The sequence below is a fragment of the Equus quagga genome, chromosome 6, assembly GCF_021613505.1.
Source record: "Equus quagga isolate Etosha38 chromosome 6, UCLA_HA_Equagga_1.0, whole genome shotgun sequence".
In the NCBI taxonomy this organism is placed as follows: Eukaryota; Metazoa; Chordata; class Mammalia; order Perissodactyla; family Equidae; genus Equus; species Equus quagga.
Window position 1 is genome coordinate 135,919,194 of NC_060272.1, and position 12,821 is coordinate 135,932,014.

The 12,821-nt window shown below is 40.1% G+C and overlaps 2 protein-coding genes across 7 annotated transcripts in view; one reads left to right on the forward strand and one right to left on the reverse strand.

Annotated features, from left to right (window-relative positions):
* Positions 1–12,821, reverse strand: part of LOC124241290 (centromere protein P-like) — a 222,462-nt gene that overhangs the window by 51,157 nt on the left and 158,484 nt on the right. The window lies entirely within an intron of this gene.
* LOC124241286 (extracellular matrix protein 2-like) overlaps positions 1–12,821 on the forward strand; it is a 39,824-nt gene that overhangs the window by 12,071 nt on the left and 14,932 nt on the right. For 5 of the 6 annotated variants that reach the window (XR_006889164.1, XM_046664950.1, XM_046664953.1 and 2 more), the window contains 5 exons: positions 337–646; positions 4,596–4,784; positions 7,512–8,090; positions 10,368–10,483; positions 12,210–12,345. Coding sequence is in view for 5 of the 6 variants with exons in the window: in XM_046664950.1 (XP_046520906.1) it covers positions 337–646; positions 4,596–4,784; positions 7,512–8,090; positions 10,368–10,483; positions 12,210–12,345 (1,330 nt within the window). In the remaining variant the exon portion in view is untranslated. The remainder of the gene's footprint in view (positions 1–336; positions 647–4,595; positions 4,785–7,511; positions 8,091–10,367; positions 10,484–12,209; positions 12,346–12,821) is intronic. The other variant, XM_046664951.1, reaches the window with a different exon arrangement.

Genomic DNA, 12,821 nt, shown 5'->3' on the forward strand with positions numbered 1-12,821 from the left:
ACATATCATCTGCTTTCATGCTGTAAGGACCTAGTGGAATAGTCATGACAGAGAACATATGGCCCGTAAAGCCTGAAATACTTACTATCTGGTCCTTTATAGAAAACATTTGCTCATGCCTGGTCTAGAGATAAAGATAAGATGTTAAAAGTTTTTGATTCTGATAGAAAAATTCTAAATTCTGATTTGGCAGTAATACTATAGCACATAGCCCATATATCACATGTGTTATTTCTCAAAGATGCTGCTGGGGCAAACAGGCAATTACAAGCCAGTTTTCAGAGGTAAAAATTGAGTCACCACTAACTCTGAAATACTGTTTCATTCTCATTCTAGGAACTGGATGGTGAAAAAGCAAGCATGAAGTTTACAGGTTTGTTTTTTCTTCTGATTATCATTTTTCAAATTGACTTTGGACAAAATGAAGAAACTCCTAGGAAGCAAAGGAGGAAGATGTACTACGGAAGAGTGAGGAAAGGTTCCTCGCCCACCCACAGATCCAGCAGACAGCTTGGAATTCAGCACACGAGGGTGGCCACACCAGCAGCAGCACTCCCCGTGGTTAACCTGGATTACAGCACAGAGGAAAAGTCTGAATCCTTTTCAAGTTTTCTTGGAGTAGAATCAAGCTATAACGTGTTACCAGGTAAGAAAACATATGAGAGAGAGAACCTCTAGGAAGATAATTTTCAAAAGAAGATCAAGTTATTATAGTATATTTTGGTTTAATGTACAAAGATAAATTTTGACGTAATTAAAAAAAATCACTTACGGAATGTACTTATAATACAAAATTAGTTAGCCTACAACTATATTTACAAAACCATAGTTACGATTTTGGTTTATTTATTTCCAGTCTGTTTACTATGCCATGTATTTTAAATAGTTGTAATCATAATATAGATAACATACATATAAATTTGTAAACTGCTTTTTCATTTATCATGATTGGTCATCTAAGATATAGAAATAAATTATTCAGATGATTCTATGAACACACGGTTATTAAATATTCTCAACCAAAAATGGAGTTAGGCCACTGAATTTATTTTATATAGACTAAACTACTAAATTTTTAAAGATCGAAAAGATGGGAAATTTTGCCAAAGATTTCAACTAGGGTTTTTCTTTTTTTAAAAGATCTTATTTTTCCTTCTTCTCCCCAAAGTACCCCGGTACACAGCTGTATATTTTTAGTTGCGGGTCCTTCTAGTTGTGGCATGTGGGACGCTGCCTCAGTATGGCTTGATGAGCAGTGCTAGGTCCACGCCCAGGATCTGAACCGGTGAAACCCTGGGCTGCCAAAGCAGAGTGCGTGAACGCAACCACTCAGCTATGGGGCCGGCCCCCTCAACTAGGCATTTTTAAAAACTAGTATTTAATGGTCCGCATTTTTCCAGGTTTAGAAGAAAAAAGTAATTATATTATACATATGTTATCATTACATAAAACTTTCAAAAGACAAAAGAAAATATCACCACGCAATATTCTGTGGCTAATACTCTTCATACACTGTCTCCAGAAAAACAAATATTTCTGAATGACGTTATTTCTACAAAGTTAACAGAAATAACATACAATTACCATGAAAACAGACAGTTTAGGCCACATTTACAGCATGATGGGGAGAAGAAAGAGTCTGGAGGCAGGGAAACCTATTCAAAAGACATCATAATAATAGTGTAGCCATAACTGCTAAGGAAATATGAGGTCAACTTCCTTACTTAGGTGGAAAGATATCCAAGCTATAATAACAGAAAATAAAAAAGTTAAAAGTAGTACACATGATGTGATCTCAAATATGTTTAAGAAATATGCAATATAGGGTAATATGCATCTAAAAAGTATAGAAGATATACACTAAACATTTCTCAATTGTCCAAAAATGTTTTCCAGCGGTTTTATATACATATATTTTTTATTGTGGTAAAATACACATAACATAAAACTCACCATTTTAAAGTGTACAACTCAAGGGCATTTAGTACACTCACAATGTTGTGCAATCATCCTACTCTCTAGTTACTGAACATTTTCTTCACCCCAAAAGGAAACTTTTATAAGCTTTATAAGGAAACTACATATTAAGCAGTGACTCCCCATCTTCCCCTACACCCAGCCCTTGGCAGTCACTAATCTTTACGTCTCTGTGAATTTGCCTATTGTGGATATTTCCTATGAAAGGAGTCATACAATATGTGGCCTTTTGTGACTGGCTTCTTTCACTTGGCATGTTTTCAAGGTTCATTTATGTTGTAGCACGTATCAGTACTTCGTTCCTTTTTATGGCTGAATAACATTCCATTGTCAGGATATGCCACATTGTGTTCATCCATTCATCTGTTGATGGACATGTGGGCTGTTTCCACATTTCAGCGATTGTGAATAGTGCAGCTATGAACATTTGTGTATAAGTTTCTACTTGAACTCCTGTTTTCAATTCTCTTGGGTACATACCTAGGAGTGGAATATGAGGTACCCAAAAGCTAGGCCATATGGTAATTCTATGTTTAATTTTGAGGAACTGCCAAATGTTTTCCACAGAGGCTACACCATTTTATATACACACCAGCAATGTACAAGGATTCCACTTTCTCCACATCCTTACCAACATTTGTTATTCCATTTTTTTAAATATAGCCAATATTGTGGATATGAAGCATGATCTCATTGTGGTTTAATTTGTATTTCCCCAATGATTAATGATGTTGAATGTCTTTTCACGAGCTTGTTGTCCACTGTATATCTTTGCAGAAATCTCTATTTAAATCTTTTGCTCATTTTTTAATTGGGTTGTTTGTCTTTCTGTTATTGAGTTAGAAAAGTTCTTTATGTATATTCTGGACATTAGACTATTATCAGACACAATTTACAAATATTTTCTCCCGTTGTGTAGTGTCCTTTTTCTTGACAATGTCCTTTGATGCATCAAATTTTTAACTTTGATGAGGTCCAATTTATCTATTTTTATCTTTCGTTGCTTGTGCATTTGGAGTCATATCTAAAACTCCACTGCCAAATCCAAGGTCACAGAGATTTACACCTACATTTGCTTCTATGAGTATTATAATTTTTGCTCTTATATTTAGGTTTTTGATCCACTTTGAGTTAATTTTTGTTTTTGTTGTGAGGCAGGGGTCCAACTTCATTCTTTTACATGCGGATATCAAGTTGTCCCAGTACCATTCCTTGGAGAGCACTTTTTCCCCATCAAATGGTCTTGGCACCCTTGTCAAAAATCAATTGGTTATAGATGTATGGTTTTATTTCTGGACTCTCAATATTCCAGTGGTCTACATATTTATCCTTACGCCAGTACCAGACTGGCATAAACTGATACGTGCAGTTTTGTAGTAAATTTTGAAATCTGGAAGTGTGAGTCCTCCAATTTTGCTCTTTTTTTCCAAGACTTTTTGGCTATTTGGGTCCCCTTATAATTCTATACGCATTTAAGGATCAACTTTTCCATTTCTGTAAAAAAGGTTATACTTTTATAATCAGGAAAAAACTCATATGTATGTATTTTTTTCCAGGAGAGGAACCGGGTATGTGGGATTAGTCTACTGCAAGTATCCATATAAGATGGGCAGGGCCTGAATTGGGCTGACACAGTGGTGAAGGAAAGGAAGGGACAGATGTGAGAGCTCATTTGGGGGTGGAATTTGAGGAAGGTGTCTCATCAGATGGAGGAGAGTTATCAGTAATGACAGTAGGCTCTGAGGAAAACATCCCCTCTAATATTCACATTGGCTGTCTAATGGACTGCTTTAGTTAACACACTTATCCACAGATCTACAACCCTGTATGTAGAGAAAACAACGTACTACCAACCACTGCATTGTGCATTTCAAAACAGTCACGATTATGGTTATGTGAATTATACTTCAATAATAGTACTCCCAAAAAAAAGAGAGAGCTGCAATGTCTTGTTGAGGATTCAGGTCAGAAGCACCACAGAAGTATGCTGTCTGGTTCCACCTTCGATCTGCATGTCGGGAAGCGGGGGATGTGGGCCCCGCATTAGTGCTGATCCAGCTCTCTGCTCTCTGGCAGGTGATGGACCTACGCTGCCTTGTTTCCCCTGAAGTCAGGTGTAGCCGTCTAAGTTTCTTTGGTCAATGTAATTATACACTTTCAGAGCTCGTGTGTGATCTGGAACCCCGCATTCCCACGGCTGAAGCCGTCAGGGCAGCCTGCTTGGAGATGAAGCCCATTGTTTGTTGCTGAGTGACTACAATGATCAGAGCACCTGTGTACCCACACTGGACATGCAGCATGAACAAGGAATAGCTGAGATTTGGGATTGTTTGTGGCTGTTATCTAACTTAGCTATCCTGAAAGACAGGATGGAAGCGCAATTCGGAGTCAAGTTGCCATGAGTTGGTCACTCTCAGAGCTGAAGTGAGAGGTGAGAGTAGAGCACGTGAGAAGTGCTGCAGAGGTTACATCGCAAGGTATTGTCACCCTATGCATGAACGCACACAGAACTCAACTCTTGTGTGGTTCCACTGGTCTGACTTCACACGGTGCTCACTTCCACTCACAGGTGCTGGTAACCACAGAAAGAATTTAAATGTGTTCCTGTTCTCTTCTAGGAAAGAAGGGACACTGTTTGGTAAACGGGATGACCATGTACAACCAAGCTGTGTGGTCTCCCGAGCCCTGCACCACCTGCCTCTGCGCGAATGGGAGAGTGCTTTGTGATGAAGCCATGTGCCACCCGCAGACGTGCCCCCAAACAGTCACACCTGAAGGAGAATGCTGCCCAGTCTGCTCTGATACTGGTATAAATATTTAGCCAAAACACAATATCACATGGAATTTAGTCTTTAACTTCCATTTGTTTGCATTTTGTCGCAACCTTAAGTTTTAAATTAATGATAAACTAGTAATCAGGTAACTTAAAATATTGGCACAATGATGATTAACATAGAAATTATTTGGGAAAGTGTATGGTAGGAGACAGAAATAAAAGATCTCAGCTTTACAGCTCTGGTTCTGTCAGAAGAGTAAACGGACCAGATCACATTCCACCTTTGACTCTCAGCTTTAGAGATATAGTGATGGAATTTACACAGCCAACAGTTCCCGAATTCTTAGTATGCGTGAAGAGCTTTCCCTAGTTCCTTACACGCCTTATCTCATTTAATCCAGCTCAATGTGGGAATAGTTATCATCCCAAGTGAAGATGAAGAACTCATGGTGCACAGAGGAGGAGTGGTTTGCGTCCAGAGAGGACAAGCCCAGTTTTGCAGCCTATCTGTCCCATAACTACCTGGGTAACCCAGGGAAATAATGGAGTGGGGGTGGGAGCAGCGGTTTTCTCTGTGGCACTTTCGCTGGCTGCTCACTGTCCCTTGTCCTGAGGTTCATATGTGATGGAGCAGAGGACCCTCAGGAGGGAAGTACAGGTCTCCTCCAAGAAAAGCCAACCCAATGCCTTATGAAATCAACAAACACGTGTTAAATAATTTGATGGGAAGGGAGAGGGACATTTTCTCTTGTCTACGACCAAGGTAGATTGTTTCCACGCACACAGGACCATCACAGGGTAGGAGTCTACAAAAGTCTCCTGCCAGGAAGAACTTTAGAATATTTAGCAACTGTATTTTGGTTTATACTACCAGTTATTTTACTAAGTCATTATGACTTTAAAAAACTATTAGAAAATAAAAGTGTTTAATGAAACCAACTCCTTGGGGTCAAACACAACGTTTTTAAAGGCAAGATTCAGAAATTCTCAGCCATTTTTCAAAGGACTTAGAATATACTTGAAATGCTGTGGTTATTTTGGAAAAATAAACTTGAATATACGGGAAGGACTTTAAATGTTTCAATATGATAACTTCAGTTTCCCTTTGCTAATTTTTTTCCTATTCTCCTTTTGCATGTTCTGGAAGAGATGTGCAAAAAATAACTCACAGACTTTATAATACATACTGAATGGAAATCTCAAGTAATTCCTTCAAATGATTATATTTCATCAGTTCTTTCTTGGGGTGATTTGTGTATAGTATTAAATAAAAGCAGAAGGATGATTAAGTAAATGTACATATTTTGATGGGAGAAAAATCTATGCACTGAGCTCACATCTTCCCAGAATTTTTCACTCGGAAGGTGAGCCTGAAGTCTGGTCTTTGTCACGTCTCCCCACTACAGCCAACGACAGTCCCAGCTAAATGCAGACAGAGGGGAATTTCTGATGTAATCCATTCTGCTCCCGTCATTGTGGGGTATCAAAAATGCTCTCACACGTATGTCTAGGTTAAAACAGCACCATTTGAGTCTAGGACATCTTATTCTTTTTTTTTAGTTGAAATATAAGTTTAATCCCTTGTACATACTTTTTAAATGAAGCCATGCCTTTCAAACTTTTCCTTCTCTTTCTCTTCTGGCAGAGTTTAATGAAAGTGACTTTATCTCTTTATTTTTAATACTTAATATTTATTGATTTACATTCAGGTATTTTCAGAACGTTTAATCAATTTTTTTTTTTAAAGATTTAGTGTAAAAGATTTTGACTAAATTTTAAATATCTCTGGGGGGGAAAATGAAGTTAAAATAATCCTGACTTAATTTGAATTATTTTTCCATTCTGCTATTATTAGAGAAGTGTAATTATGAGAAAAACTCCTCTCTAAAATTCATTCACAAATTAAAAAGGGCAGCCATATGTGAACTCAGAGGGAAGTATGCATTCTGCCCACACCCAGTTTCCCTCTTGCTGGAATCCAAGTGTCTTTGTATTTTGTGAGTGGCTTTGTGAACAAGAAAAAAGAGTTGGGGTAGAAACAAAGAGGTTAGGCTTTTCAAATAGAAGTTTTGGATTCAAATGCTGGTTGCACCACTCATTACTTCACTAACTGTAAGCATTTACCTAAATTCTCTATACTTCAGTCCAGGATGTCTTCTATAAGTCTCAAGCAGGAAAAATGATTTCACTAGAGAGTCTGGGAAGGAAAAAGAGGAGAACTTTCGATAATTCTGAATTTCAGAGCATGCGTTTAAACCCATGGAGCTGAAAGAAAATCAGACAAAAACAATAAATCTATGAACAAAGGCTGATTTCACTACCATAAGCAAGTGAAATATACATCTGTTTCACTTTTTTATGTCTGATAGTGTACAACTTCTTATGTTATCAATAATTCCGATCAACTGTGCAATATCTACTATAAAGGAGTCACATCTGATAGACTGCAATCTCACCACAGGACTGCTTCCATTTGCATCATGTGGCAATATTATTCCCTCTGTGGTGACCAGGTAGCATGATCCTTCAGTAAAAACACACATGAAGGCCCACAGACAAAACAAAAATTGTCTATAACAGATATAACAAAATAAAGTTACTATTAAAACTATTCAAGAAAAAAATTTCAAGATGCATTTCATATTTAAACTGCACTCAGATACCTGGAGGGAATAATATTTACTAACCTCATTTTCACTGATTTTTCCTATGATTAATATCACAACTTGCTCATGCTGTCTCCCCCTTGCGTGGTCAGGAGCCTCCTATTCACTGCCCAGTATACCATCCAGTACAGCACTAAATGATAGAACTGAATTTTCTGGTGATTCTTCAGAACAAAGACAACCTACCAATTTACTTCATAAGCAACTGCCAGCTCCTCAGGCGGAAACGGGCCAAGCATTGAGAAAAGAGGAATTTCAATTTGAGGAGGATGAAGAAGAAACTAAACAAGATGAAGAGAGGGAGCAAAAGAAAACGAGCCCTGGACCTGGAGATCAGGGGAGGCTTCCCAACGAGGGGCACAGCAGAGTCGGGGGAGCACTGAGACCTGGACAGGAGGGGAGGTGGGCCCGTCCACACGGATACCCAGTGAGGGAGGAGGAGGACGACGAAGACCAGGAAGACGAGGACGAGGAGGAGGAGGATGACGACACCATCAGGGGAGATGTGTTCAGGACGCCCTCTCGACACCCAGGCCCTGCTCCTCCCAGAGGCATGCCAGCTCTGCCAAGCAGGTGCTCTCTGTCCTACAGGACCATCAGCTGCATCACTGCTGGCCTCACACAGATACCGCCGCTGACAGCGCCAGGGATAACAAGCCTGGAGCTCGTTGGTAAGAGACGCTGACGTCTGTTTTATTTTGTGCTTTAAAAGTAAATAACTCTCATTGCCCTATAAATGTTATATTTTAATTTCATAATATAAATTGACCCCAGGACTAGTTTCACAACCTTCAAACATATAAATAAACTTTGCAGAAGAGATAGGTGTTTATGGCAGAATAGCATAGTTAGGTATAAAGCAAATCTCTCTAAATCAAATCATGATTTCCCACTGACTATTTCCTAAAGTCAGCTTTACTGAAGTATAATTTACATACAGTAAAACATTTTTAGCGTGTTATTCCGAGTTTTGACAAATGTAGTCATGTCATCACCACCACAATCAAGATTCCCAATTCCCTCATGTCGCTCCTTTCAGCAGCCCTGGCCACCACTGGTGTTCTCTGCCTCCATAGTTTTCCCTGTTCCGTATGTCACAGCAATGAACTCATACGGCACGTGGCCTTTTCAGTTGGGCTTCTTCCCTATCGCATTGCTTCTCGAGGTCATGCAGATTGCTGTGTTTATCAGTAGCTTGCTCCTCCTCACTGCTGAGTGGTGTGCCATTGTTTGCATGGACCACAGGTACCAGCTGGGTTATTTCCAGTTTGGGGCGATTATGCATACAGTTTCTATAAACATGCACAAACAGATGTTTTTGTCGACCTACGTTTCTTTTCTCTAGGGTACACATCCAAGAGGGAGACTGCTGAGTGACACAGTAAATGCACATTTAACTTTATAAGAAAGTACCAAACAGTTTCCTAAAGTGGCTGTGACATTCCTGCCAGCAATGTTGGAGAGGTCCCGCTACTCTGCATCCTGTCAGCTGTTTTTTCCCCTCATTTTAGCTCTCCTGGTAGGCATGGAGTGTCTAGATCTTTACCCATATTCTTTACAGGGCACCTGGAAGGGCTGTGAGTGGAGGAATAGCAGGACCAGGTGTGTGAGGCTGGCTGGTGGGGAGACGGGGCCAGTGGATGAGCCTGGGCATTCACCTGGGTGAAAAGGCACACACTGGGGGTGGCCCATGCAGGGGTGAAATAATCTGAATGGGGTTTCAGACACATCTCGGGGGAAATCACAGAAATAATAAATGGCCATGTAAATAAAAACTCAATAGACAAAAGCTGACAACTTTGTTCAAGATGGCCAGTCTGCTCAATAGGACACTGCCAGTGTCACGGCCTTCCTGACATCACATTCAAACATCCTAAGGAATTCCTCTCTCACCCCAGACTCTTGCTCCAGCAATGTCCCTCCTCCCACCACCTGCATGCCAAGTGTGCATGGCCATAAGAAAAATCCATTTGTGGAAGTTGAAAGTCTTATAAAAAAGATGGATGACCTGTGTTCAGTCACACCATCCAGGTTTTACAAGAGGGTCACCACGTGGTTTTTATAGTACTCACTATTTCTGGCAAGCTCATTTCCTGGGTTTAAAATCATTGACTACTGTACTTAATTAAATGTCAAAGCAAAATCCCTTTGGGGGGTGCCCAGTGGCATAGTGGTTAAGTTTGCGCGCTCTGCTTCAGCGGTCCAGGATTAGCAGTTTTGGATCACAGGAGCAGACCTACACACCACTTATGAAGCCGTGCTGCAGTAGGCATCCCACATACAAAATAGAGGAAGATTGGTACAGATGTCAGCTCAGAGCCAATCTTCCTCACCAAAACCCCCATAAATTTAAGGCACATAAGAACTTCTATAGATTAAGGTCATGGAAGTAAAACATTAGATCTGAGGCAATCTGAGAGACGATCTTCCCACACTTCTTATGTAGAAAAGGAAACTGATGCTCAGAGAAGGCAAGTGATATTCCCAAGATTTCATTGATAAAAACAGTATCATATTTCTGGTTCAGAGTCTAGGAAGTGTCAATGGGAAAATATGAAGAACAATAAAAATCAGTTTCTATATAACTTTCCAGAGAAACACCTTTGTTGTAAACACATACTACTAACAGAATTGTCTAGCAAACAACATTCTGGCTATTTTAAGCAGCTTCATCTGAAACATGATGCAGGAGGGCATGACAAGTCCTTAGAGTAAAAATTCTGATTACGTGAACTGTCTAGTCCCAGTCTCATTATTTTTCTAAACATGCATTTTCTTAAGTAATATACATTCTGTCCTTGTTATAAGTACTGCTTTTTCTCCAGATAAAGCTCACTTTCGCTATGTGTGTGCACGTGTACATGTATGTATATGTGTGTGCATTCACGTAAATGTGTGCATGTATGTATAGGCACATAGGCCTAAAATGCAACTGCTGTGTGTCCTAGGCAATTCCATCACCTCCATTCCAGATGAAGCATTCAATGGGTTACCGAATTTGGAAAGGCTTGATCTGAGCAAAAATAATATCACCTCTTCAGGCATAGGTCCAAAAGCATTCAAGGTAAATACATGCTGATTTGTGAGTACAATCCACTTGGGCACTTCCCCACAACTGGTACTGGAAGCAGGTGGAGGTGGGGAGGGAGGAAGACGTGGTAACTGGTGTTTTCTCCTAAGGAAGTTTCCTCTTTGATGTCCCTAAACTGTATTCAGGTTCTGCGTCGAATATAGTTTTGTTTCACAGTTTCTGGCTGGTTTTTCTATGCCTCCCCTTAGAGCAGCAACAGTGTCAATGACAACACTAAGGTTTTGAGTTTATGGAGTGGTTTCTTCCCAAGTAGCTAAAAGCATGTTGCAGTATGGCCTCTCAGTACATGAGGCAGCTCTGGGAACAAAGGAGAGCTTATCTGGGAACTCTGTGAGGATCTTCCGGTCAGCAAGACAGCAGTTCCTTATTTTGAGCCTTAGGCAAAATCATATGAAGGGTACGTTAGCAGGAGGGGTTCTGGAAAAACAGATGGACTCAGACAAATATTAGCATGGGGACAGTCTGGGAAAAGAGAGAAGACAGGAAACAGCAGAGAATAGATCTTTGAAAGAACTGAGATTTGACTAAAATTTTCCTAAAAGGGAGAAAATAAGAAAGGATCAAGGAATTTCAGAGAAACAAAGGCAGAAGCAAGAAAGGATCAAGGAATTTCAGAGAAACAAAGGCAGAAGCAAGAAAGGAGGGGTTTATGTGTAAACAAATACTTAGAAATGTGTGCACTTTAAGAAGGCCAAGTAAAACACACTACATCCAGTAGGTCAAACTTTATCCCCTTGGATGGTCTTCTGTCCACTCTTTGGACAAATTGTTGGCCTCTTGTAAGCTTAGGTCCTGGTTCTCATTCAGATCCAAGGCTGGGAGATGAGTGCTCTCCAGACATGGGGCCACATTCACATCAGACTGGAATCCTGCCTAATGCTAGCCATCCTTCTGATAGAACAACAGCTGGAACTCATGCATTTCCTGTGTTTGATCAAAAGAAAACACTGCAAGAAATTACCTCCTTTCCTTGTTTAGGGATTCTCTGTCCCATTTCTAAACTGCAGAAATTGCCTCTGAGCACTGTTGCAGTGAGTCACTCTGCGTGGTCACTAACATCTGCCAGGCTGCAGCCCTCTGTTTTACTAGTGCAGGCTGGTTAGGGCAATGAGAACGCACTACAAACATGGAAACGCACTCTCCAGACAGATAAAACTGCTTGGGTCCCATAAAGGAATAGCTTGTGATATTTGTAGCACTTCATTTTGAAGAATTTCCACAGTAATTAGTGTTATTTTATGACTGTTTCTACTTGGTGTAGATAGAAAACCAAGGATTACAAATACATTAAAAGGATTCAAATTGCCATCTTAATTCTTAGCATCCATGACAGATTCAGATCACTGCATGATTTAACTAACTTTGTGTCTATTGCTGAGAAGGTGAAAACCTAAGAACTGGAAAAAAATGACAGTCCCAGTGGGGACAGGACTTTCTCTTCTTTACTAAAGCCACAGCATAAATCTGGGTGAGTGGGATACACAATCATCAAATATACTTTGCTGAAAATGCCTGGGAACAAATACTTTTAACAGGGTCCAGTCTGCCTGGTGAGGGGCATGGGGACTCCTGTCTCAGCCTGAGTTAGTGAGTGAGTGTATGAGACTTTACTCACTACACAGACTGACTGTTAAATGAGACACTGCATGTGTTTATCTGTGACCAGGTAAAAAAGTAACTTTGAGATTTGCCTTTTAAGCTTCTGAAGAAGTTAATGCGCCTGAATATGGATGGAAACAATTTGGCAGATATTCCATCAGAACTACCACCCACGTTAGAAGAGCTTAAAATCAGTGAGAACAACCTTCAGGCCATCGAGGAAGGAAGTCTGTCAGGTATTTAGCATTTGGTTTTATGCTATGTGTTCTTATACCCTTTCTTCTGTGGTTGTGTGGAAGTTTTATTTGCAGTATTGCCAAGTGAATAGCTGGTGAAGTGTTTTGGGTCACTTTACCATTTAAGTTGATAAACTTTCTTTTAACTATTGACTGGTGAAACTTTAAAAAAGTATTTTAAACTGCCTGATGTCTTAAAAAAAGTACTATAACTATAAATAAAACTGTCAATTAGTTTAGGTTCTCATCATTCACAACACAGTAGCTGAACTAGAAATCTTAACGCCCTAAGAGTCACATGGGACACACCCACATGGCCATGTGTTCTGGTGCTGTCTGTACCGACGTTTTGGTGGTGTCAGTGGGGATAACGCAGTACGATGGCTTGTTAACTGGTTGCCCTTATCACCCCAGATGCTCGATGCACCCCCTCCAACATCTGCCACCTCCACACATTTTGCGATTTGGTTGGCACA